The sequence below is a fragment of the Tiliqua scincoides genome, chromosome 1, assembly GCF_035046505.1.
Source record: "Tiliqua scincoides isolate rTilSci1 chromosome 1, rTilSci1.hap2, whole genome shotgun sequence".
Classification (NCBI taxonomy): domain Eukaryota; kingdom Metazoa; phylum Chordata; class Lepidosauria; order Squamata; family Scincidae; genus Tiliqua; species Tiliqua scincoides.
Window position 1 is genome coordinate 65,804,010 of NC_089821.1, and position 27,506 is coordinate 65,831,515.

At 45.3% G+C, this 27,506-nt stretch overlaps 2 protein-coding genes across 4 annotated transcripts in view; one reads left to right on the forward strand and one right to left on the reverse strand.

The window, feature by feature from the left end:
- The window catches only part of SLC19A1 (solute carrier family 19 member 1), a 30,191-nt gene extending 17,435 nt beyond the window's left edge, over positions 1–12,756 (forward strand). The window contains exons 3-6 of the mRNA XM_066611321.1: positions 5,489–6,245; positions 7,870–8,062; positions 8,711–8,852; positions 10,051–12,756. Coding sequence (XP_066467418.1) covers positions 5,489–6,245; positions 7,870–8,062; positions 8,711–8,852; positions 10,051–10,239 — 1,281 coding nt within the window. The 3' untranslated portion in view covers positions 10,240–12,756. The remainder of the gene's footprint in view (positions 1–5,488; positions 6,246–7,869; positions 8,063–8,710; positions 8,853–10,050) is intronic.
- COL18A1 (collagen type XVIII alpha 1 chain) overlaps positions 11,263–27,506 on the reverse strand; it is a 204,718-nt gene continuing 188,474 nt past the window's right edge. For 2 of the 3 annotated variants that reach the window (XM_066611320.1, XM_066611317.1), the window contains 14 exons: positions 26,486–26,560; positions 25,549–25,623; positions 24,998–25,040; positions 24,398–24,460; positions 23,103–23,146; positions 22,873–22,995; positions 21,786–21,939; positions 21,566–21,645; positions 20,868–20,999; positions 19,425–19,460; positions 18,495–18,812; positions 16,608–16,805; positions 14,603–14,718; positions 11,263–13,424 (listed from right to left, as the gene is read on the reverse strand). In XM_066611320.1, coding sequence (XP_066467417.1) covers positions 13,214–13,424; positions 14,603–14,718; positions 16,608–16,805; positions 18,495–18,812; positions 19,425–19,460; positions 20,868–20,999; positions 21,566–21,645; positions 21,786–21,939; positions 22,873–22,995; positions 23,103–23,146; positions 24,398–24,460; positions 24,998–25,040; positions 25,549–25,623; positions 26,486–26,560 — 1,668 coding nt within the window. In that variant the 3' untranslated portion in view covers positions 11,263–13,213. The remainder of the gene's footprint in view (positions 13,425–14,602; positions 14,719–16,607; positions 16,806–18,494; positions 18,813–19,424; positions 19,461–20,867; positions 21,000–21,565; positions 21,646–21,785; positions 21,940–22,872; positions 22,996–23,102; positions 23,147–24,397; positions 24,461–24,997; positions 25,041–25,548; positions 25,624–26,485; positions 26,561–27,506) is intronic. The other variant, XM_066611319.1, reaches the window with a different exon arrangement.

The window sequence follows — 27,506 nt, forward strand, 5'->3', positions numbered from 1 at the left end:
ACCAGTTCAGTTCAAATTGCTAATTAAGGACGTGAGCCGAGACAAAGTTAAATGGGACTTCAAAGTCCCATTAATTGCAGAGGGAGAGTTAAACGCATCCTATTAGAAGTTAATGGAATTGAAGAGTGCTGCATTTTTGCCAGATTGTGCCCTAACACGCAAGGATCCAGTTCCACCGTTATTTCACAAAGCTGTGGAAAATACCGTTTGTAATTTAGGGAAGCCTGAAATGCCACTGTTTGTGACTTAGAAAAATAGATTCCTCTCTAGTCTACCCCCCCATTTCAATGAAAATCCTTTTTTATTTTTGTCTTGCAGTTAGAGGTATAATAAAAGCCCTATTCTAGTGACATCCCAACTTTTTCAGTGTTCAAAACGAAGATCAATTTATTTTTCCCATAATGTGCAGAAAATATTAAGAAAAATGCTTTTTGATTGACTGTCTAGCAGTATTTCTGTTTAAAAACTGGCACATGTTTTAACACTCATGGCATATGGATTTCTCTGATGGTGTCTTTAAAGAAAAAAAAAAGTTTTTCTTTAGATTTGTAGAACTAAAACAGCCCTAAGGAAGGAATGGAGATTTTGTAACTGCCTTACTAGGCTAACTCTGACCTGCTGACCTGATTTCCAAGTGGTTTGCTTGAACCTTCGGTCTCTCTTTAGTGCTGAGTAATTTCTGTTTTCTCTCTCAAAGTCCTTCTTGGGGTTTTTTCTTGGACCCTGGACGGCTCTTGTGGATTGTGAGGCAAGTCTGCTCACAGAGCCCTGCTGACAGAAGGAGCAGAGGGGGAGCTTAGCACATGTGGCTGCTTAGCACAGATACAGCCTCCCAGCTCTGCCCTTTGGAGGGGTCAAAGCTCAACCTTTTAGGCATGCCGGTGTCTGCGTGAGCAGCCTCTCTGTGTGCAGAGAGTGGGATGGGAGTGACTGGAACAGAGAGTTCATTAAGGCTTGTCCCGTTCTATTTTTCTGTTTTTAGTGTGGCAAACTAGGCAAGGACCATCTCCAGTTACCCACTTAATGGGCTTGTTGGTATGGACACATTGTGCTGTGTCATGCCTTTCTCTGCAGCTGACCCACTTGGCAGGTTCTTTCCAACCTCTTCTAGCCTGAATATAGGGAGATCGATTAAGGACTTAGACCAGCATCTATGTACTGTTAGACTCGGGACTGGCCGAAAACACCCTATGAGTTGAATTCTAATGAACGGGTTTCTTTTAAGGCAGCTTGTGGAAAGCTGGACGGTGTTCTGAAAGCACTAAAGAGCATGGTTTCTGCTGGGGTGCCACTAGACCTCAAACTCCTCTTAGGACAGATGGAATAGCTAGAACAGTGATTGTTAAGATGTGCATCAGCTCTCCCGTTCTTTTGTTCTGATTCCTTTGCTAATATCTCACATCCAGTGACTGGAAAACCAAATTGGAAGTGGTCATCAGGCATGCAAATTATTCAGTGATAATTTGAATCAGCATTCCTTAGGTGGATTGCTAATGGAGAAAAGAGGGGAAGGGGCAGTTGCTTCTTTTTAAAAGTATAATTTTCTCTTGGATTCTGTTTCCCATTCTTTTTAATGTCCATATTTCTCTCTCTGTTGTTCTCCTCCTCACTGATGAATGTCATACTTGGACTCTGAGAGGGCTCCAGTGTGGAATGTGAACTGCGACAGGGGTGACCTGCTGTCAGTGAGGTTTTGTGATGGAAGTAGGCACTTCTAGTGAAAATACTTTCTACAGCATAGAAAAGTATAGAACAGTGTTTCTCAAATTGTGAGTCAGGACCCACTAAGTGGATCATGAGCCAATTTCAGGTGGTTCTCCATTCATTTCAGTATACTTTTTTAACATATTAGATTTAATACTACCGTGGTATGTGACTGCATTTGGGGAAATGTTACTCCTGGGTAAGTGTGGGTAGGATTGCAGCCTAGGATTGTTAAAAATTTTCCCACTTGATGACATCACTTCCGGTTGTGGCATCTCTTCCGCTGGGTCCTGGCGAATTCTCATTCTAAAAAGTGGGTCCTGGTGCTAAATGTGTGAGAGCCACTGGTATAGAAGCTGTGGATGCTCAAGGTGGCTTACATACAATCAAAATATAAAAGACAGCCATAAATATCCCTATATATAAGTACTCCTTGTGTTTCTTTAGTGCCAATAAGTTTAGTGGCGCATAAGCCTTTGCCTTGTGTCTCTTCCTTTCCCGCTTCCCCACGGGAGACATACTTTGCAACACCTTTTGACCCAAGCTTGGAGACTCCTGCTGACTTGTTTCCATGGCTAGAGAACAGCAAGTTCCAGTCAAAGGCAGCTGAAAGAGGCTTAGCTGACCTCCTTAGCAGGGGACCAGGGTGGAAGGCAGGGGCAACAGTGGGGAATATTGCTGTGGGACTCTGACACAAAAAGTTGCCTAAGTTTTCTTTAAGAGCTACTCTCTGTGATTGAGCAGGTGTAGCGCAGTGTGTGGTGGTTTTGGAAACCACAGGACTTCAGCACACTTTGTGCAGTTCAGCAGATTCCAGTGCCACAGGAGTCACATCACCCCCTTCTCCCCAAACCAGCACACAGTGGTGTATATGAACAGTTGCACCCCTCTCCTCCATTTATACATGTGCCCATGTGTTCTCAGAGGCCTGCAGAACAAATAGTAAAACAGTGCCCCATAGTCTTGAGCAGGGGTGCTCAAACCTGGGGCCACTTGCAGCCCTCGAGGACTCCCAATCTGGTCCGCAGGGAGCACCCAGTCTCCAGTGAGCCTCTGGCCCTCCGGAGATTTGTTGGAGCTCGCACTGGCCCAACACAACTGCTCTCAGCGTGAGGGCAACTGTTCGACCTCTCATGTGAGCTGTGGGATGAGGGCTCCCTCCACTGCTTGCTGTTTCATGTCTGTGATGCAGCAGCAGCAGCAGCAAAGGAAAGGCCAGCTTTGCCTGTCTCCCAGGCCTCCCCTTATTTTCAGTAAATGTTTAGCTTAGCTTTAGTATCTCTCTTCCTCCATGGTCTTCCTTGCTCCCCCTTCTTTCTCCTTATTTGTCTGTCTGTGGAAGTTGTAAGCTGGGCAGGGACTTTATGTATGTACAGTGCTTTGTTTCTCATGTGGTTAATCAATCAATCAAACCTTTATTAGGCATAAAAAATAACAGATAATATCTCTAAACAATCCAATATATAAATATATGTTAAAAAAGAGAAATAAAGATAAAGGTTAAAACACCAGAATTTACTTGTGGGGTAACTCCAGGTTACTTAGGACCAACAGATTAGCCTGCTTCACGTTGCTCAGGTGTAAAAAATTCACGACTGGAAGGGTCACGAGTTCAGAATTCCCCGCCAACAAAAATTATAGGCAAACATTTTCAGGGAGACCTTTTTTAGTTCTTAATAATGGGAGAAGGTACTGGTCTCTGGGCACTTGATTGCTAACACAGTGCAAAACAATGTGTAAAAGAGAGTCTACCTCTCTAAGGCCGCAGTTCCAGACTCGTTCCTCCTTCGGGGCATTTCTAAACCTGCCAGGTAGGTCTTTAGAAGGTGAGCTAATGTAAAAGCCCTCCTTGCAAAGGGGCACTCCAAGAAAGTCAGATATTTTGGTTGTTGACTAAATGTATTATTAAGGTGGAAATTCAGGGGCGAACATTTTTTTTGTGCTGCAACCAAAATCTCTTGCCTTTCTATATCAGTTAATCTTGTTATCAGGAGCCTAATAGAAACCTCAGGTGTAGCAGCTCCTTGTAGATCTGCCTTGAGGCCCATTTGTCTGATTTTCTTATAGAAAAGAGCTAAGCAGGGAGATAACAGCGGGTCAGTCAGTATCCCTTTTAACAATGGGTTTTGATCAGCCCTGAAGCACACTTTGGCCCAGTATTTTAAGAAACTGAACCATGCTAGAAACTCCAGCCTATATTGGCCTGTCTCCAGGCAGAGTGCCGCATAGGGAACACAATGCGGTACACCTAAGATTTTGTATAGAAAATTTGAATGGATCTTTTCAATCAAATCATTTAATGCTGGCATCCATACAGGAACGCCATACAGAATTTGAGGTGCATGTGGTTAATCTAGTGGTTCCCAAACCTTTTTGACTAGTGGTTCCCTTAACTTACTGGGCCATTGGCCTCAGGTCCCCATTAGGGCTACAATCCTATACATTCTATAGCGCCGTGGCTTTTTTGTAAGAATTCCATTACTGCTTTCCATGGCTCCCTAGTTTGGGAACCACTGGGTTAAGCTGCTGTTGTTGTTATAGCAAACAGGAAAGCAGAAGCAGGAGGGCTAAGCAACCCCACCTAGTAAGGATTTCTTACAGCTTGATTGTTTCTACCATACATGTAGCTCTGAACTTCACTGTGATCCTGTCTGGTGTCATCTGGGCAATTTGGTAAATGGGCCAGTTGAAGGAGTGTTAATCCAGCAAGGTGTTGGATAGCACTTCTGGGAAGAAGTATTACAGGGCATACCTGCTGCTTGGTCAACCATAGCATTAAGTGTGAATTTGCTGACAAAGACTAGCAGTGAGAATGAACAAAGTACTGAGTTGTGTTCTTCCAGAAAGAGGCTGTGGATACATTAACTTAGAGCAAAAATTGTCTCTCTTGGTAGCCTTTTAAGAATGTTGAATTGTTGAAGGAGGAGGTGCCTTTGAAAAGTTGGAGCAGAAACTTTGCAGTGATTTTTAACCAGTATGCTATGAATGGTCTGCAGGTGTGCCATGGGAATTTTCGGGAGCGTCATTTATTATTAGGGCCATTGGGGGGGATGTTAGCCCCCCACTAGCAGCATGGTGTGCCTTGTCAATTATCAAAAAACAGATGGTGCGCCTTGACAATTTTAGCACCTTGTCAGTGTGAACTGAGATGAAAAAAGTTTGAAAATTGCTGCTTTACAGCATCATCTGACAAATTTTGGCCCTATTCCAAAACTGCAAATACAGGGTGCTTGTAGTGTGTGCATGCATGCCTCCCTTCAATGGGAACACCTGTGAGGGTGTGACACGGGGGGCTTGGCCGAGGGGAGAGGGCTCTCCAAGGACAGAAGACGCTGCATTGCATAGCGCTGTCCTCGTGAGCCTTAGAATGAGGGCAGAACGCCACATGCAGTCCAGTCTACTGTCTCCTGCAGGAGCCTCTTGCATGGTGTGGAAGCCTTGTGGAATGCCAGTACGACTTGCTTCTGCTTTAAACTAAGATTCCTAAGGGTGTTCGCCATCATGATACAGAGTCAGGTTGTGTATGAAAACCTCAAAGTGCGCTGCTAATAGAGGAATCCCCCCCCCTTTAAATGGTTGTATGTGTAGGAGGAGGGACCAAGTAGTCGGACTACAGAGGTGGTGAGAGTACATGTTCCGGAAATCCTGAAACCCTAGGATTCTGCAGCCCTCTCCAACAATATTACCCAGCAGGTATTGTCATCACTTGAATCCTTGCAGAATGGCATGTCCAAAGTCCCTCATTGTTATAAGATGTAACTGTTGGTGTGATTTTATCTTCTAGGTGACCAATGAAATTACACCTGTGCTCTCCTACTCTTACATGGCCGTGCTGGTGCCCATCTTCCTGCTGACAGACTACCTGCGGTATAAGCCGGTGTTGATGCTGCAGAGCTTAAGCCACATCTCCGTCTGGCTGCTGCTGATCTTTGGCAGCAGCATCATTGCCATGCAGTTCATGGAGTTCTTCTATGGAATCACGATGGCTGCGCGGGTGGCCTACTCCTCCTACATCTTCTCCCTGGTCACCCCTTCACGCTACCAGCGCATGGCCAGTTATTCCCGCTCCGCAGTGCTGTTGGGAATCTTCACCAGCTCTGTGCTGGGGCAACTCTGTATCACAGTTGGGGGCACCACCTTCATGACCCTGAACTACATCTCATTGGGATTCATGTGCTTTGCACTGATCCTGACCCTCTTCCTGGAGCGCCCCAAACGCAGCCTCTTTTTCAATAGGAGTGACCCTGTGTGCAACGGCACCTCCCCCTCTGAGCTGGACAAAATGAACCCTGGGGCTGGGGAAGCAGTCTGGCAGAAGGCCTCTGCCTGGCAGAACATGGCCTTTTTCCGAATGTTAAAGGAGCTGAAGACCATCATACGATTGCCTCAGCTGAGACTTTGGTCCCTCTGGTGGATATTCAATTCAGCAGGCTACTACCTGATGTTGTATTATGTCCAGATTTTATGGAATACGGTTTATCCCACCAGGGATAAAAGGAAGATCTACAATGGAGGCGTGGAAGCTGCTTCTACACTCCTTGGTATACAGCTCTTCCCCTTCCCGGCTATTTGTGCTTGCACTTTTCCCTACTTTGCTGGGCTCCAAACACATGCTGAGAGTGAGACTGAGTGACCACGTGGCCTGTTCTAGGCCATAGTCCCAGGTGCATCCACACAAAAGCAAACTTCACTGAATAGCTGAACTGACCTTAAATCCCAGTGGTTTCAAACTGTTGTCCATGTGCTGCAATTGATGCACTTGCAAGGAGAATGCACTGTGTGCCCTTGGTCATCCAAAGAGGTATTGGTAGTGATTGAAAAATGTGCTGCCGTGATTGCAGGAATCACCACTGGGAAGCAGTTGGATGACCCATGTCCACAGTGAAAATATGGGCGGAAATATAAACACGTACATGCTGTAAGAATGTGCACTTCCTTCCATAGTGAACTGATTGCGTGCATGACTACCCCCAAATTCAGTCATTTATGATGATTCATGTAAGCGAACAAATGCCTTGTTTCAAACATACTCAAGCCTGTCATTATCCCACCAGCTAGTCCATTATTGCAATTTGCTGGGGAGCAATGGCACAAGCTATTACCTTTGTACTCTGCTGACGGACTTCCTGGGACCATCTGGTTGGCCACTGTGGAAAACAGAATACTGGACTAGAGGGGCCTCTCATTTGACTCAACAGGGCCCCTCATGTTCTGTAATTTACAAGGCTGATGTAGGTTATGAATCCATTGGGGCAAGACTGTCATAGCTTAGTTGTGGAGCACACATTTCTTAGTCATTGTCTCTGGCATTCTCACACTGCAATCCAATGCACATTTATCTAGGAAGAAGCCCCACTGAATGCTGTGGAATGTACCTCTGAGTAGACATACGTAGGCTTGTGCTGTCAGTTACAAAGATTTGAGTAGTAGGGCAGGAAAGGGCTAGGAGATAGAGCAGATCTCACTGCTCTTCCAGGTGCACCAATGACTTAACATGCACCAATGGCTCACCATAAGGCATCTTTTTATGTAAAATGTGTATCAGCTGGGCTTTCTGCCTTTTGGGAGGCAAGCACCTGCCCTTGCCTGTGAAGCCTCTCTTCCGGGGATTGGTTGTAAACTGCAATTTAACAATCAGTAGCATGCAAACTTGACATCCTTTTGGTTCTTTACTCCACCCCCCCCCCAGTCCCCTGTTTGATTCATGCCTTCCTAATAGTCCTGCTTGAACTCTGGCAATTGCTAAGTCATTCTAGCTGTGGTGTAAATGCTTGATACCCCCTATGGGAAATGCACACATGTTGGGTAAAGGGTGGGTGGCTCATTGTTAACATCAGATACAATGAACTGGAACAACCCCATTGTTAAAACTTTCCAAGGATCACACCACTTCATTCCATGAGTTCTTGTCTACTTCATTACGGCTGTAAGAGTTGCAGTTCATTGACTCAGGAGACCACCAAATCCAGTATCTGTCTTGCTTTGGTTTGTAAATTGTAGTGTGTCTCCTGTGGTTACATTTCTTTGTTTCTCCTATAGTAGCATTTGGATAAACCTGCTAACCACATACTCTTAACACCATGCCAGTCAGTTGCTTCAGGAATTTATTCCCCACCCACAGCAGTTTGTCTGATCATTGCTATTTAACACTATGTGTTTTCTCAGGTGCCATCACATCCTTTGCTGCTGGCTATGTGAAAATCCGCTGGACAGTCTGGTCGGAGCTAGTGATCGGTGTAGTGACTGCATTCCAGGCAGGCCTTCTTTTGCTGATGAACACTACCACAGATATCTGGTTGTGCTATATAGCCTACATCCTTTTCAGGGGCTCCTACCAGTTTCTTGTGCCTATAGCTATGTGAGTAGTGAGAACAACTTGAAGACAAAGTTTGATTTAGTCTGTGCTGGTAGTGATTTAACATGTGTGAGTCCTGTCAGCACCTGGAAGTAAAAAGTCAGTTTAACTGTTTCAGGTAAGGGGAGGGAAGCGTGAGGATGTACAGGTAGGCATGTGCACGCCGGAATAAATAGCATAGTTGGATTTTAGATTATCAAAATGGTTGAATATACCTGTTTGGCCTCACATGGCAGGTGTGATGTTGAATTTTTAAGGTTTAGCAAGATTTGACAAGTACTAGTATTCTGGATCTGTGCTGTTCACTAAGGAATCGAGGAAGGGAAGGACTGGATCAGCTAGTCTTCAGCTGTCTGCTGGTCCAACAACTATATGCACCTATCTTTAAATAGTGGTGGCAGGAGGACCTTGCTGTATCCTCCAAACCTGTTTGGTAGAAACATTTCCAAGCTGCTTTCTAGGGCCAGTGCAGAGTGACTACCACTGGTCATTGCTGTATGCCACACACTTTAAATAGACGCTTACCAGTATGTGCAACTGTCAGTGATGCTGCAGCATACTAGTTGAGACCTTGGTCCATAAAGTGAGCCTGCTTTGTCCTTGGTACCTTTGCCACCTGACCTGACCTGCCTTCCTCTCTCTTTGACTAAGCTTCCAGATTGCAGCTTCCTTGTCCAAAGAACTCTGTGCCTTGGTGTTTGGAATCAACACCTTCCTTGCCACAGTTCTCAAGAGCACCATCACCATTATCATAACAGATAAGAGAGGCCTGGCTCTCTCAGTCCACCCTCAGGTAAGGGGCACAAACTGCAGAGTGATTGCGGGAGCAGGGCAGGGACCACACATAGCTCAGTGGGGAAGTGTGTGCTTTGTATGCAGAAGGTTGTAGAAACCATCCCTGGTAGCATCTTCAGGTAGGCCTTGGAAAGACCTCAATCTGAAACCCTGAAGACCTGCTACTAGGTAGTGTAGACCAGGGGTGCCTGGGGCACCCGTGGCCCTGGGGCCACTTACGGCCCTCGAGGCCTCTCAATGCGGCCCTCAGGGAGCTCCCCGTCTCCAATGAGCCTCTGGCCCTCCGGTGATTTGTTGGAACCCACACTGGCCCGATGCAACTGCTCTCAGTGTGAGGGCAGCTATGGGATGAGGGCTCCCTCCACTGCTTGCTGTTTCACATCTGCAATGCAATAGCAGCAGAAAAGGAAAGGCCAGCCTTGCTTTTGTGCAAGGCCTTTATTCAATCATATAAGTTCATCTTTAATATATTCATGTATGTAAATTTATTCAAATTTGAAATGTAAATTAATTTTTCCCCCCAGCCCCCAACACAGTGTCAGAGAGACAATGTGGCCCTCCTGCCGAAAACTTTGGACACCCCTGGTGTAGACCAAATGAGATACAGGGCAGTCTTTGTATGTAGTCAGATTTTGCCCAGTCCTGTACACCCTTTAAGCATGTGCTGATAATGCAGCTACTTTCTTCCTAATAATCCTTGGGAGAAACACAGCTGGACTCAAGGGGAAGTAAATCCTCATTGGAAGCTAACAGTGGGCTGAGCTAATTCAGGCAGACTTTTGATCTAAGGCAGGAGGAAGGGTGACATGACCTCTTAAGCCAGCTCAGTGTCCATCACTGGAAACAAGGGTGGGCAGTGTTTTTTCCCCTGTTTTCAAGATGCTTAGGTAGCATTCCTTGGTGACTACATGGGATCTCCATGTTCAGAGGCAGGTTGCTACAACACCAGTTGCTGGGTACCAAACCATGGGGGAGGGAGTGGCTGCCTCCATGCTCTGATTGTGGGTGGCCTGGGGCATCTTGTTGGCCACTGAAAGAAATGCACTGCTAGACCCCCAATTGCATGCAACAGGACCCTTCTTAGGAGCATCTGTTCCGACGCTGTGCTTCTGAATCATCATTTCAGTTGATGTGTTAATCGTATATGCTTCCGTATTAATTTTCTTCTCAATACTTTGTCCCTCTCTCTCGACCAGTTCTACGTTTACTTTGGCTACTTCACACTCCTAGCTGTAGCGTATTTCACAGCATTTGTGTATGTGGTTGTGAAGCATGATCTGTGCAGGAAGCATCAAGAGGCAGTACCAGCCAAGGAACTCAGCAGCCCAGTTGAGGACATTCAAAGCTGTGACAGAAACACAGAACTGGCTAGCTCTGAAGCCTGAACCCCGATGGTGAGAATAAGAGGAAGGCTACCTGCATGTTCCCAATTGAGATGTGACCAGTGGCTCATGAAAAGACCAATACATTTTTAAAATTACAGAATATTGGACCACCACCAAGGGCAAGATGGTAAAGGCCTGGCTTGATTTTAACTTGGGATTTGTGCTCAGGCAACATGGACCTGGTAAGACTGATTTTCCCACTCTTTCTGGAGCTTGCATGGGCACTCTCTTTTTGGTTGCACTGCCTCCTGAGCCATGCTGTGATCATAAAGACATTTGCCAGCTTGGCCTGGCAGTGGTTTTAAGTGTGTGATTTTGAACACTGGTTTGCTCTGACCTAGTTTGAAAATGAGACAACAGCAGGAGGAAAGTATTTTAAAACAAGGAAAATCACTGCAGCTTTTAGAAAGCTTGTTTCCAGTAAAGGTACTCTACTGGGAATTCCAGACAGTGCTTTGATTCTCTCTTCCCACTGTTGCCCCTCCAAGAAAATAACCATAAGAAGGAACTCTCACGTTGAGGGTTCCTTACTCTTCTATTGTGCTTAGAAAGTCCACCTTCAAAAGGTAAGCTATTAAAATAGGATGTATGCCTCCAGATCTATGAAAAACAGTGACTGTAAGCTAGAGGATCAAAGTGTGGTTGATACTTCTGGTGTAGAGAGATCATCTTTGGAAACTGAAGCTTGTGTTTTGCACTGATTTTACAATTCCTGTTCCCCCCCCCCAAGTATTCAAGCAGCTTGCACTGTCCTGAGATGACTTACGGTCCCAGCAGCTTGACCCAAATCACTCAGGCAGCAAGCACGTGAGAGACGGGGGGGGGGCATCTCCCATCCCAGTGTTTCACTGTAATCACAGAGTAGAGGTTGAACGGCACTTGGTGCACACTCAGAGGGATATCTTCATTACTTCACATGCGTCAGGAAAACAAAGGTTTAAACCAGGGTTTAGATCAAGCCCTTTAAAAAGCTCTTGGTGCTTTCCTTCACAAACACCTTTTAACATCTGAGCAACACAGATGAAAAGAGGATACTTTCCTTTATTCAGTGCCTTTAGAAAACAGTTTATAGAACACAACCCACAACTGACAAAGATATAGAGATCCACAGGCTTTTAAAATTTCACAAAAATACAGTAGACAGTGAGAAACTGATTGTGTGACTTACACAGGTTTTTTTTTTTCTCCCTCCCCCGATAATAAAATTTCAATATGACAAAATAAAAAAGCTAGGTAGACATTTTAGCACCTTGGCTTTTCAAAACCAACTCAAATGCTGAGATTTTAGTGTTAAAAATAATTGGTACCAACAACCATCAGCCTGGCTAAGGCTTCTGGCACTGAAGTGGAACATTCTCAGGGCTGTGATATGGCTACAAGGAAATTAGGCACAGCAGAGCCTAGGGAGGAGGTCTCCAGACTCTCATTGTGCATTTGGGGTTGATGGTTTAAATGCTGCTGGGCCATGAATCAACCTACCTATGTCAGATTCCCCTGTGCCTCCAGGTACTGAACAATGCTGTGATACACAATACCAGACCGTGGTTAGATGTCTGTACTCCAGTCATTCCCACATCCTGAAGCATGAAACATGCCACCTCCCCTCCCCCTTAATGCTTCTGAAGTTTGATGAATTGTCTAGTGCTTGGGGATAGCTTTGGTCTAGTGGTTCCTGCCACAGGGAGGAAGAGGATAGGTGGTTAGAGTGGATCATTTCTATGTCTCAGACTTGGACAAAATAGGGCCTAAGTTCTTAATGAGGATTTGGAGAAGCAGGAATGAATGAAGATCCATTTTCTATGGAAATGTCTGGCAGAAGTAAAGTGGAATTCTAGCTGCAGACAGAGGCAAGAATGTAAAGCAAGAAAAATATTTAAGGAAAGCTCTTAAGAAATGAACACCAATTCTTTTAATGACAGCTTTGCGTCCTTCCACTTTTGTCCAGGCCCCAGCGATCTCACTTGTAAGGCTGTTACTCTTAAGATCTCTGGCTCACTTTCAGAACTAAATAAGGCAGAGGACAAAAAAGGGGAGTGGTGGGATTAGGTTAGGCGGAAAGCACTGTATATGTAGTACAACTCCTGCCTTAATTCCTGCACTGGGAATGTTTCAACAGAGGTTATTGCAAATTCAGCAACAGAAATGGTAACAAGGATATGGAGAAACTGTGTTACTTGCTTCTGAGCATGGAACAACAAAGCGCAATCAAAAAGTTAAGTCAACAGGTGAGTCAGGTGGAGCTGTCCTGGACACCAAGAGAAGCCTGCTCTGTGTTTACAAAGCCTTAAATGTCTCCATACACTGTCTAGCAGGCTCTGCTTTGCGACCCTTCATACCATGCTCCCCATCCAAGGACAGATGCTGCCTCAAGAGTGCCTGGCTGTGGGGTACTAGAAAACAGGCACAGCTGAAGGCCACAGTCGCAGCAGTGGGCGGCGGCAGCACTCCCTCCCTGCTTTGTGAGAGACGTTTCTTGTGTAAGTCAACTCCACACCAATAAATAGAATTTCTCACATATGCGCAAGCTCTGGGTTTTCTTTTTGCTTTTAAAAGCAAGATCTGGATGTGTGGAAAGAGAGGCAAAAGGGGAATCTTAACAGCAACAAAAACACAATTCAGGGGTTATACATGAGCAGGGTTGAACAAAGATACCATTTCACTTGCCACACTTGCCTGGAGATTGCTGTGCACACCAGCCTGCTCTGCCCCAGCCCTCCCAGCAGGCAGGCATAATTCAAGGCACCTTTGCCGAGGGGGAAAAAATATTCAGCACCAGGTCTGGGCTGGAAATCGGAGGAAGACACTCTTTGGCTTTTTCGCTCATTTATCTGTTTGACTGTTGCATTATGGAACTTGCTGAACATATGATTCTGATTGGGAGTAGAGGGGGGTAGTTACCCATTCCCCTTCACTTAAGGGAAGCATGAGGACTCCCAACCTCCACGTGCAGTCAGTGTTTTCGGTGCGTGCTGTTTTACTTTTTAGAAGTCATGAAGCTGTTTTCGATACATAGGACGATAAAGGTGTCCCTGCAGCTACTGCTCTTCTGCTCAAGCAGCTTGCCCGAAGCCAGCGAGGAAGCCTGCCCTGTCACCACAGTATCATCTGTCCGCCACGTCTCACAGTAGCTCTCTGTTAACCGCCGTCCCTTGGAGTCAGAACCGTGCCATATGGACTTCTGAGGCCTGAAACACACCTGAGAGTTAGGGTTGTTGCACATGTAATGCTGAGTCAGGTCTGAAGGGGCACGCTCAACAAGGAACTCCACCAGTCAGGAGTGTGCCAATATGAAACACGTTCACAAACATTCGTTTGCTGCATTCAAAGTTGTTAACCTTTTTAGCTGTATGCTTCAAACAATCTTTACAATCTAACACATGAAGTGGTCCTTGCATTGACAGAAATCCTGGGGGTAGGCAAAGGCATTTCTACAATTTTCCACATGAGTCTCCTGCTCATGAACAATCCCTTGTCTTGAATCCTTTCTAGATAGTCGTAGCCTAGCCTTCATTTTTGATGCAAGGACATGTAAATCAGTCCCCTTGGCCTTGAGGGTCTTGTCTTTCTGTTTGAAGCCTTAGATCTGAACCATTTTCACTTATAAGCAGAACTTGTCGGCAGTGTCATGTATTGCATTTTAGTTGCTATAACTTTGGAAGATAATTTTTGTCCAAAAAACATGGAGGGGGGAAATTAATGAATGAGAGGGAAAAGACACAGGCATTCTGATTCCAGAATTGTTAAAAGGGGGACAAGTTACCATCTGGAATCCTGGGAAAGTCTTGTCCCCAGTTTCCCTTGCCTTTGGCATCACAGTTTTGCAGAGGGCCTGCCTTGCCAGCTGGTGTTTTACATGGTGCTGCCATCCATTCATAATATGTAAGGATTTGAGGGTCTGTGCACGTCTAGAAATGAACTGCTACCATCCAAGAAGGAATATTTTGGATCCTGATAACAGAATGATCCAAGACGTCTGCTCTGCTTTTGTTTGGGCTCAGTCTTGGGGGAAGGAAAATAATGCAACACATGCTTTCCCCGTCCCTTTAAGGGGTGAGGAAAGGGGAAAGGCAGCGATGTGTTCCCCAGGATCACCTAAGGTGGGTGAGGGCAGGTGCTTTGCACTTACTGGTCTCTGAATGCTTTGCAGTTGCAGAACTTGAAAAAACATGTTAGCCACCATCAAAACATTCTTCTGCTTATAAAGATCAGGCAAAGAGCCCATTCTTTGATGCCCTTGGAATTGTGGGGCCAAGAAAAGGCCAGAATCAGTTGGAGAGAAAACAAACATGCAACAAAAGCACATTCCATGATCTCCAGCTTCAAAGAAACAACCTCCCCCCCCACCCCCCACACGCACACTTACCATGCAGGGTCTCTCATGACATCCCTTCCATCAAAGGAGAAGATGCGAGCTCCAGTTATGAATGGAGCCTCTGAACCTGAGAAGAGGTACTCCCAATTATTAAATAGCACTTCATCCTGGAAAGGAAGGAGAAAAGACAGCATATTTGCATAATCAACGTTCCAAATGGGCTTTGTGCTCATCTCTGATAACACAGGCCAACACACATTTTGCTTCCTTAAACATTACACCAATTCCTGGGTATATTTGGGGTGCCGATTCCAAAAATGGCATCTGTTTTGCCCTATCACGTCTAGTTTTGGAGATATAGTATAGCCTCTTTAGTGAATGTTTCAAGCAGCTTCCTCATGAGGAAGCCTACACTATGGCTTCCTCATGAGGAAGCTGCTTGAACCATTCACTAATGAGGCTATACTGTATTTTCAAAACTAGACATGATAGGGTAAAACGGATGCCATTTTTGGAATCGGCACCCCAAATTCATATCAAAACACCATAAAGTTTGGGAAAAACTTTTCTGACCCTCACTTTTGTAGGCCTGTGTAATTTAACTCCATCTGGAAAAACCTTTTCTAGCAGAAGGACCATAGAGTTCGGTGGTAGATCCCATGCCAGGTATGTAAGAAGGGCCAGATCAATGATCTGAATCAATGATTAAAGGGTCAGTGATCCAAGAATCAATTATCAAAGGTCTTAGCAGGTTTGGGCAAGATCTCTGCTGGACCCCCCCCCCCCCGAGCACTGCTACCAATCAAGGAGCCAGTACTGTCCAAGACGGACCAGTAGTCTGACTCAGCATAGCTAGTTCTTTTGAATTCTCTTGGAGATGGAATGACTTAACATACATACAGTTTTGGAGATGCAGAATCCCCACAGTGCTGGGTATCAATATTACAGGATTTTCCAGACCATTTTCTATCACTTCAAAAACAGTCTCCAATGCTTTTGTTGGTAGGTTTTTAATCAGAGCTGATGTCTTGAGTGAGCTGTTTACAAGGATTTCCCTGAGAGGCCAGCCCTCTCTGAGCTGCAAATATATCCGTGGTGGACTTCACTTTGCACTTATCAGAACTGACTGTTACCTGCCATGTCAGTTGCACATTTGACTAAGTATTGCCAGCTTTGTCCCTATAGCCTATTTGCAAGTTAACCCACAGCCCAATTTAAGGGTTTGAGTGCCGGCGGCACAAACATACCGCCAGTATTGTGTGTTGCAAAAATGCCATAAAGCATATTTGCAGCACCCTGGGAGGAGGGAGTGCCAACACTGAGTCTCAGCACTGGGAGGACACCCATGACAAGCCACCAGGAGTATGTAGCATTGCCAGGCAGTGGTGCAACCTTTCGGGGTATCAGGGAAGCATTCCGGGGTGGTGGGGGGGCAGGGGGGAACAAGTCCAGAAGTGGAGTGGGACTGGTGGAGGCCTCCTCCACCGGATACTATGCCCTGCGTCAGGCTACAGAGCCAGGCATGGGGCTTCTCAGGTCCGCTTCAGCAAAATAGCTGGTGCAGACTTGAGTAGCCCCATTGCCAGGCCTGGGGCCTTCCTCAGGGGAAAGGGATAACAGTTCCCTTTCCCCCCATGAGACCTCCAGTGGCCTCCTTGGCCCCATTGGATATAGTGGTAGCCGTTTGGCACCACTGTAACTGGCGGCACCAGGGAGGATAGGATTGGGCTGCCTTTCTGATAACCAAAATACATGCTATCTCAGCAGTAATGATTGCTCCACCCTATTCCCCCTGGAGAAAGTCAAGGGGTTCTGTCTCTGAGCTAGGCTCCATTCCTGTAGCTTTGTTCTTTGAGCACTAATCTCACAAAATATCATTTCTAAGCACAGTTAAAGTCAATTAGTGTCATTTAGAACCATCGTATAAGCAGGAAGGAAAAACAGGCAGCAATAAAAACCTGTCTTCCCATCTAGATCTTAGCTCTGCCCCTGAACTTCACGTGTGCCTTTCTACTACCATGGGATTTGATATGCCCAGGCCTCTCACCACACATACCCTGAGATTGACGATAGGCACTGTGGTTCTGTCTGCTCTGCGCACTATGCTGTAGAGGTCTTGCAGTCGGGAGGAGAGGAATGCTCGGAAGGTGCCAGTAAGCCCAACTTCCCTTGCTTGCTGGAAACACTGGAAGTCAGCTCCTCGGATGCCACGCATGCTGCCACTTAGGGGAGTGTTCAGGGCTACAAGGTGGAGCTAGAGAAGCAAAAGAGACCCATGCATGAGGAGAAGTCAGTATCAATAGTTCACTGGGCTGTCACAGTGTCACAGCATCCCATCCTCACCAGTTTGAGACAATCCTGTTACTCATGTAAATGCTTCCTAGAAGAATGTTTCAAGGAAGGACTGCATCTTCAGTAACCAAGTCCACACAATGCAGTCAAATAGAATGAAGTACCAACCTCATTGCAAGTTGCCAGGACACTGATCTAAGATGCATTCGAAGGAACACATACTGAACACAGTAACAAATTTGGCATTCAAGCTAATACAGTACAAAATAGTAAAACAACTGCACTCGGTATCATATTTAAATGGATTTAATATATAAAGTACATCTGAGACAGGATAGTGGCCAACAGACTGAGCTGCAACATTTTCTGAGAGGTGGTCTTAGGCAAGCTAGCCATCAGGGTCCAACCCTATCCAACTTTTCAGAACCGATGCAACTGCAATGGATCCCATTGCATACCTTGAGGAGGCCTCTGTGCCTGCCTCCTCACCACAGGATGCAGTGCACGCCCCACTGACACGGCTGCACCAGCACTGGAAAATTGGATAGGATTGGGCCCTCAGCTCCCTAGCTGCAAATAGGGGATAATAATACTTATCCACTCTTCAACTACAGGGTTGTAAAGATTCCGTCAAGATAATACACGCGAACCACTTTGCAAACTCAAACAGCACAATATAAATTCCAAGTACAGGCAGCTCTCAGTTTGTGCTTTTATAAAAAAATGCATTAAAGAAAAATATCTTTCCCCACAGGAACTGATGTATATAGGTTAGGGCAGAGGTTCCTAAACTGGGCATTGCAACGCCCTAAGGGACACATGTGTAAGGGCGTGCCCTAAGGCACACTGAGGGACACAACGGGACCCACACTAGCTAAGCCGCTTGACCGTGTGAGTGCAATGTGACATACTGGGGTGCTATGTGGAGGTCCAGAGTGCTCGGTTGGGCTATCCGTGGAGCTGTGTAAGAGCCCACCCACCCACTCACCCTCCCTGGGCCATTCAGCTCTCTTTTTGAGCCTTTTTACAGTGCATCATGGGTCATCAGCACTTACTTCCAGGACTGGAGATCAACCAGGGTGTCACTGGCCAGGTAAGTTTTGGAAGTGCTGGGTTAGGGGAAAGGTCATCAAACACACTGACAACTTGTGACTTCTGCCTGCCCAAGATGGCACAGGGGGAGAACTGAAGAGGGAGGCTATTAGGAGTGGGTGTGGCTACTGGAGCTGATAGCTGAGAAAGAAATTACGAAAACAAAGATGCTGGTGAAAAATTAATATGGAGGAGCTACAGAGGATGTAAAAGATGAGGAAGTCTCACTGACCTACAGGGTTCCATAACTTTAATTTCTGGTCCAGAGGTGTGCATCCCCCAAATCCCAGTTCCCACATTGCCTGTTTTCCTCAATACTCCTCATCACTGGCTGATAACAAATGGTGCTGACTCTTTCTGTCTGTCCTATGTGGTTCTCATCATGAGCCTCATTGCTGCATACAGATTTGTTTACTGAAGTCAGCAGCTTTTATGGCATAACCCTAGTCTGGAATGAGACCACCACCCCAGGGAGCTAAAGCAATACACCATGGCAATACACCAAATTCTTGCAGCCACAGAGATGAAAACTATATCAAAAAATGAAACAGGAACTCACAGCCGGCTGGAAGTCATGGTGTGTGTGAATGGCAGAAGGGGCAGTCTCAGGCTGGCGGTTGTTGAGAAAAAAGGCATTCAGTGGTTCCTGCTGGTGCTCTGCTCCCTGGTGAGGCTGGTGGATGACAGGCTGCTCAGGATGGCGATGCTGGTTGGCAACACTCTCATCCCCTCTCCAGGGCTTGGCAGTGGAATAAATATTGTAGTCTCGGTGTGGATGCAGGGGTAAGTGCTGCTGGAATGGGCGCTGGGATCCAGACGAAGCTGTATCTCCATGCGAGTAGTGGACATTGGGAGGCCTATCATATACCTCATTGTCCTGGAGAGGAATTAAGAACCATATTTAGACCACCTTCCAAGGTGTTGCACAGGCTGTTCACAGTATGCAATCTGTGCCACTGAGCAGAACAAATCACACCAAACCAGCATTTTCGTTACAGTCTGCAGCGAAACCACTGCAGCCATTCGCCCATAAGTTGACCCCACAGATAAGTCGAGGGCAGGTTATGAGCAAACAATCATGGAATTTTCTATGACCCTCGGATAAGTCAGGGGTTAAACTTAAGGGGATGTCTGACTATAGTTTTGTCTGATTTTATCCCAGGCCAGATCCTGAAAAATAACCTAAGATAAGCCTGCAATCCTCAACTCAATGAGACTTCTGAGTAAACGTGCATAGGATTGTGCTGTATTATTATTATCATGCTGCAGCTGAGGAGCTTGCCTAAGGCCAAGTGAATTACAGCAGATGTAAGATTCAAACCAGGAACTTCCTGATTTGTTGCCCAATCCCTGAGTCATAAGGTTCTCAATCTAGTTCTAAGCATTAAAAAAAAGACCAAAACCTAGCAGGCAGAGTCCTAGCAAGCTTAAAATGTCCCATGCCAGCCTCCATTCACAGTATAACACCAGATAATAAGGTTTTACTTACCAGTCCAGGGCCAGAAATTGATATTCTTTCCTCAAGCTGAAATTAAACCAGAAAACCAGAACAATTGCTGTGGGTTGCTAGTAGTAGTAGTAGTAGTAGCAGCAGCAGCAGCAGCAGCAGCAGTAGTAATGAGAAACAACAACACATTTCCCTTTGAATCAGGAGATTGTTTGCCTTGGCAAACTCGTCCCACAATCCCACAAACTTCATCTTAGTAGAGGTCTTTGGCACTCAGACCGTTGGTTCTCAAACCCCACTATCTTCTGGGTCTCATGTGCACTCACACTGATGACATGCTTAGTTCTCCTAACCCTTCTTTCTTAGTTTGGTGTGAATGTTGTGAGTGGCTATTGGAATTCAGGCCACTTAGTCTATCTCAGGGGTGTCCAAACTTTTTGGCAGGAGGGCCACTTCATCTCTCTGACACTGTGTTGGGGGCCAGGGGGAAAAAAGAATTAATTTACATTTAAAATTTGAATACATTTACATAAATGAATATATTAGATATGAAACTTACATGAATGAATGAAGGTCTCTCGATAGCTCAAGACCTATAAAAGACCTTGTGCATAGCTGGTCTTTCCTTTGCTGCTGCTGTTGCTTCACAGACATGAAACAGCAAGCAGCGGAGGGAGCCCTCAACCTGCAGCTTGTGCAAGAAGTCAAACAGTCAGCCCTCACACTGAGAGTAGTCGTGTTGGGCCAGTGTGAGTTCCAGCAAGTTTCCGGAGGGCCAGAGGCTCATCGGAGACTGAGGGCTCCCTATGGACCAGATTGGAGGACCCCAAGGGCCGCAAATGGCCCTTGGGCCAGGGTTTGGGCACCCCTGGTCTATCTTTTACTATTTAAGGGGGAGGCACAGAGATTAGCATGGTTCCCCTTAGCAGATCCATCAAAAACTCCAAGAACAAGGAAGATCAACACTTCAAGTTGATGCCATCTCAGAGGCTTGGGACAAAAGACAAACTCACCCACTGCAAGAGAGGGGCATGGTTTATGAAGCATTATTAGCTTCATAACTAATGTAGCTATTATTCCTACACAAAAGGACATTTGCCATACCATAACACCAGTGTATTTCTGATAAACTTCCCTGAAGGATTTCAGGCTTCTAAGTTTAAAAGAGCTTCATGAAGGAAAACCCCAGCATGGCTCACTACAAAAACTGTTAATCAAGTTATGCTTTTTCCTGGGCCAAATTGGCTTAGAACAAGCCAATTTAGGTCTCACCTGAATCAAGCTCAGTTAGCTCACTTTAAGCAAAGCTCATTTTGAATCCAGCTAGAAGAACTTCACTCATCACTTTGGGACAATGTTCTTTTCTGACACACATTCCACTCACTTAGCATATGCATTAACAATCCAGTTCTCCATTAATCCAAGAGCCATTACCCTCCCCCAAGACTACTGTCACCCAGTCTCCACACACAGGGTGCTACTCACAAGGACTCTCCTGAAACCATTACGGACACGGACGTAGAGTTCTTCTCTGTCCCGGATGAAGAGGAGCTGCCCTTCAGGCATTTCATGAGCTCTGCCCATCATGCTCTGATATGTTGGCATGACACGCAGCTGCTGGGAAACAGATCATTTCAGAAAAAAAGAAAACAAAAGGGTATTTCTCCTACTCCGCTTCCATTTAGCCAAACTGCTCCAGCTTTGATTCACCATTAATACTTACTCAATGTAAAGCCACAATAAGTAGCTTCGGGGTCTTCTCAAATAGCTAACTAACAGCCCAATCCTATCCACACTTTCCTGGGAGTAAGCCCCATTGACTCTAATGGGACTTACTTCTGAGCAGACATGCATAGGATTGGGCTGTAAACAGCTAAGCTTTAATTCTAGCTAGAATGAAGCTTATTGATGTGGCTTCTCTTTCAACCATATGACTACAGTGACCCATATTTCCCAGAAGTACTGATAACTTAAAGTCACACAAAATGCTGCATCAAATATAGAGCATTTCACTGCAATCCCTATGTTTACAGTCAGATATACTGGGCAAGTGGATACAGATGTGCCCACGTGCAATCAGGACTACTTCCAGAAATTTAGCCTGGTTCCACCAAAGAAACATTGCTTCCATTCACATGGCAGTCCTACATGTTCAACATTATGCCAAAGGCCCATTTTCTTACCCCAGAAGAGGAAGATGCTTCACTAATGCCTGGAGGACCTGGTGGTCCCGGTGGCCCAGGAGGTCCAGGAATACTGATAGCTGAAAAGAAAATAAAGTTGGAACCATTCATGCAAGTTTGGTATGGCCAGGCTTTTTAAGAACCTAATGCAAACATGGAAGACTACTTGCAAGTCTTGTAATAATCTCTAGAGTTGAACAGGAAGGAGTCGTATACTCACATTGTCTATGGGGTCCCGGAAAGGAAGGCGGACCAGGAGGGCCAGGAGGACCAGGGGGGCCTGGCGTACCTGGGCGCCCCTCAAATCCTGCACCAGGAGGTCCTTGAGGTCCTGGAGGGCCAGGTGGGCCCCTAATACTGTCACCTTTGGGGCCCTAATAAAGCAAATAATAGACATGTTGTTATTAGAATCACAGAAGTGAAAGGAACTGGAGGTCATGTAGTCTAACCCAACAGAAGTACAGTTTGTGAAAATGTAACACAGGGGGCTTCTTGGCAATAGTGTCCAGACTATGGAATTTTTCTAACCTCCCCTTCAAGGATTGTCTGGCTCCATCAATCTTTGGACTACTTCATAGTGCCTGTGATAATAGTTGCCCTCCACACAATTTGGATGGTTTCAATGCTGATTTTTGCTTTTCTATTTTCTTTTTTTTTTTTTAATACAGCTGCACATATACTTTTTAAAATGTCACTCTAAGGACAGACAGAACAAATGGCTTATATACTGTAACATAAATAAAAATATATAATCCCCTTCCCTAAAGGCTGGACCATTGATTCATCAGCTATTTTCCTTTTCACAGGGTCGGCTTAAATATTTGAACAAGGAATAAAGAAAGATTGCCGAAGTCAGTGGTCTGGGTGGGATGAGTAAGGACAGAAATGAGCTGAAGAGAGTTGGAGGGTGAGAGAAACAATTATCTGGGGTCCTGTCCCAGATGCTACCATGTTGGGACTTGTCCTACATCCAAACACAAGACACCCTGGACCAAGTTGAAAGGAAATTGACCTCACCATAAGGAGCAGTTACATTCCTCCCTCCTGTGCAGAGGAAATTCTGCTCCAGATTATCAGACCTTCTCACTAAAGCACACAAGCTCTGGCTATGCAACAGGGGTACAAATGGATCCTGCTCTTTGTGAGATTGCTGTTTTTCTTTCTTAGCCCAAATGCTCTGCCAAAAGTTGCTGCCTATACAAGATCAGCTTCCCCCATCTTGGAAATTATCAAAAGAAGGCAAAATAATATGCAGTTCAGCTAAAGGTCTGGCCACTACTCCTCTTATGCAGCGTGGGATATCTCACCGGGAGGCCAGGATAACCTGGGGGGCCTGGAGGTCCAATGCCGCTTGAGCCAAACAATCCTCCACCACCAGGTTCACCCTTTTCACCTTTCACCCCAGGATCACCTCTGTCTCCTCTTTCGCCCTATAGAACAGTATTAAATAAGTAAACATATATCAAGCAAACAAAAAACATCACCCACTTCACCTCTAAATTAGTCCCCACAATCCTTCCAAATGAAGAGTACTTACCCTGAAAGTGGAGCCCAATCTGCTGAGATCAAAAGGGAACTGGCCTTAAGAGCAAGGAAGAAACGGAGAAGAGTTAGATCTTAGAGTTAGAATGGCAAAAAATGCATTCCACTAAGGGCCCTGCTTCCCTTGTGATCCCTGGTTTTCTCTTGCAATGGTTCTTCAAGACACAACTCAGTCATTTATGACTGTATGAAAAGGGTCTTTGTCTATTGCTAGATGAACATTTTGGGGATAATTCTCCTACAAATATGCATCTTCTTGAGTTTCTACAGGAACTTCTTAAGTTTCTACATTTCTAAAGGCACCTGTGCAGACAATGAAAGAAACTGTATAACCTGCAAGGATAGGGAGGGAGGGGATTAACTGTTTGGGAGATCACCTAGAAAGTCAAAACCAGGACATGAGAACAAATACCTTTTAGAAACTTCTGCATATTTTTTTTTGATACAAAAACGTTAGAAGCATGTTACAATATGGTGGATTTTCAGTGGATTTTCACACGAATGGAAAGGGATGGGATGAAATGACATGGGATTTCAAAGGCCTGTACGGAAGTCAGATACAAGGACAACCAATGTGCACATTATGTTTACATTTGTGCATGGAAATAGTTATCATTAAATCATCTACAATAACTTATTAGGTCCTCACCCCGGGCCCTTCTTCACATCACAGACATACATGTTCAAGTACGTTGCCTGTTTTGTAAGTAGAAGATCTCAGGTATGATCCCTAATATTAAAGAAACGTGGATAGTTGGGCCTCTGGTGCAAAAAACTGGACTAATGGGATTGATCGAGACACCTTTTCTTCATGTCCTGCAATAATAGTATTTGTATAGTGTTTCTGAGTGTGCAAAGTGATTCACATGTATCACCTTGATGTAATCCTTACAACCACCCTTAAGATAAGTTATCCCCATACTGCAGTTAAGAAGGCTGGGAGAGAGCAGCTTGTCTAGTTCATGAGTTCATGGCACAGGACGGATTCCAAGTGGGAAAGTCCCACAGCTCAATCCCTTAGCCACTTATGCCACACCAGCTCTCTACCAGTTACTGTGCTCATGAAAAGTGAAAGAAACTCGTCTACACCTATCAGAGTGTAGGGTGTACTGCAACAGTGATGCTTGAGGGGGGGGGACGACAACAAGAAACTGCTCCAGAGGACACAAGGAAGTGAGCCAAGTCACAGTGGGCTTTCATGTCTGTGATTAGTTCATGAATCCATAACTGAACTTGAAAAGCATTAGTAAAAGAAGACTGAATGGAAGTATCAGATGCAAGGAATCTTACCAGGAGGCCCAGGAGCACCTGTTTCACCCTTTTCACCCTTTTGACCAGGAGAGCCATGGAAGCCTGAAACAGAACACAAATGTAATAACCCCTAAGAGAAGGAAAAGCAGACCAGTATAGTAAGGTAGGGAGCTGTTTTAATTCAGCACACAGCATAAAGTCCAGAACCACTGGGAGAAAGTACTAAAATAAAGATGTACCTGCACACTGATTTAAATTCAAATCAAGTTTGGTAAAAGGATATATTTAAAACAAAGAAACCAGAATCACTCTTTAAGCCATCTAGACAAGAACAATGTCATGATTCTGTACAGTGTCTGGTATATTGTGGATGCTACATTTAGTATATTAATGCTAACAGTCTCATTGGTGATTCAGACAGGGGATATTTTCTCATTCCCCTACTGGTTGTCAGTCATAAATACAAGCAACAGATACGGACAAGTTCCCCAGTTTGCACATTTCTCAAGTGTGTGTTTCTGGGCCTACCTTGTCCTGCTTTTATAGTTTATGGAGGGATTCACCTTAAGAGCCTTATGGGAAAAGTTACTTTTTTTCCAACCCCTCCCAACATTTAACCCAGCTCTACAACATCCTTACCAGGTAATCCTGGAGGTCCGGGAGGCCCCACCTCACTAAATGCCTGAAAGTTTAAGAATAAAATTTTCCATGAAGTGCGTTTTTGCAAGCACCACCTTCTCCAGGAACAACTGCAACAGGTGGCTCACCATACAGTCATTCCTGCAATGAGGGGGAGCTTTCCGCAATTGCTGCTGCCACCTCCTGACCTCTCCTCCACACTGTGTTCTCTTTTTCCAAACTGCCCTCATTTGAAGGGTAGGGGTCCAGGCCACCGCTCTCCCATATTTTACAGCTGGTGCACTGCTGCCCCAGCCATCCCCAACCTCTGATGAGGTCAGGTCAAGCAGAGCAGTGCGTAGTGGCACCTCACACATGCAGAAAAACCTGTATAGTGAAGCACCACTTGCCATACCGTAACGACTGATACCATCAGTATGTGGACTGATACCACTGGTCAAAAAGCACTGATACGGATCACCACACACACACACACACACACACTTCTGACCCTGAACAGGTTGTAACCCCCATTTCCTCAGCAAGTGAAATTCATTTAGGCCCTTACTCACGTTATTGTCAAACACAGGCACTAAGCTGCCTGGAGGCCCTGGAGGTCCAGGTGGCCCAGGGAGGCCCGGAGGACCCTAGTGAGTAGGAGAGAGAAGCAAAAATCTGGTTAGGGACCTTCTAGGTATAGAATGGAGGCCAAGAGAATGCAGCAAGCCTGCAGCAATTTCCACTCCGCAATAGCAATTCTTTAGCAGGCCTTCATCTTTGTGTAGGCTGCAAGCTGCTCTTGGCACACAGAATCCTCGTGGCACAGCACTGCACCTATCCCAAGGATGCACAGGCAGTACAAAGTGTGAAAAAGCATGAAAATACACAAAGTGCACCAAGGAAAAGATGGCGTAACAGCAAAATGTGTGTTTATGGTCTCCTTTCATCTTCCATAGATAGCAAAGAATAATGGCTCCCCCCCTCCCTGCTTAGCAAAGCTCAAATTGATCAGTGCACAAATACTTTGGTACCAATACTGTTGTGCATTCAGTATATATGCGGAAATTGCTCTTCCAATATGGCAATTAATCAATTAATAAGCAATTAATCAACAAGGATTAATATCATTTGGCCAAAATCCCTTCTTTAAAGACAAAGTGAACTAGGCAACTGAAGTTTGTGGCCCTCCTGGACTGGAACATGAAGGTCCACAGAACGTACAGTCAAATCTGCTCTTCACTATATCGCACGCTTCGGATTCGACTCATGGAAGGGTTGGCCACTACTGTCTTAAAACATAGTTGTAGGCTTTGCTCCTCTGCTTCTGATGGTTGTCATCAGTATCTTTAGACGCACTTGAGGAGGAGGCTCCAAATGTTTAATTTATTTATGTTTATTTATTTATGTCTATTTGGCTCACAGTACCAAAGCTCTGAAGTACAGGCAACAAGAAAGCTGAAAACAATGCATGACTAACCCAGCTGATGGTGCAAAACTAACATGCCTTACCCTTAAGCCCAGCCCTCCACTTGGACTTGCTGGGTCACCTTTCTCACCCTTCAACCCATTCATGCCAGGTCGGCCCTGCAAAGGAGAAGCAGCATTTGAGTCAGCTTAACGGACCCCTATAATTACACAGCCCTTGTGTGGCGCTGACATACCAAGAATATTACAACTATTACCTTCCTTACTCACAAAGGGGGAGGTGATTAGACTGAGCAAAGAAATCAAACTGCCAAGACATATTCAGGATTCTCTTGCCTCAAACTGAACCATTAATAAAAGGAGGCACCACACTTTATCAAGCAAACAAACTGAATGATTGGTCTAAGTATTACTTTAACCAAAAAGATCAGGAGTTATTTTCTTTGGATAGAAGGCAGTACTGTGTTTTTTCCCATGTTACCTCTATTCTCAATTTAGGGTTTTTCTTCTCTGGGAGATGCATTATCTTTGTAAAACAAAACATTACTTTCTCCAATTTGTCTGTTAATTGCAATAAAAGGAGGCCATCATCTTAATGAATATCATTATATTCTAACAAAGGCTCTGCATGCATCTAGCCTTGGAATATACCTCTCTGTCAGGACTCCTTCAGTCACCCCTTTTTCATTTCAAAAGCAAAGGAACCCCATCTTTGCCGAAGCACAGCAGGGCCAACCCTTATCGGTCTCTCATTCTGGTACGAGAGGCTGGTTACATCCCTTCTAGGAATGCCAAGTTTGCCCTTTGGTGGCCACTTTCATCCAAGTAGACTGCAACTGCCCAATGCAGCAGCCCATTCTCAGTCTTTGCAAGCCCCTTCCACATTATTGTCCACACATTTAAATTTCCTGCAGTTGCCACAGAATGATTCTCATGGTAACCCTATGCCTTGGCTATAATCTCTGGTGCTGCTGCAAGTGGCTGAAAGAACTGAGAAATGGAAGAGGATGTCATGTGACACCCACCAAAGTTAACCATGTGCTTTGGTCAAGGATCAACAACAGCAGCAAGGGTGTTCTCATCTATAGGCATCCTACCTTTACAT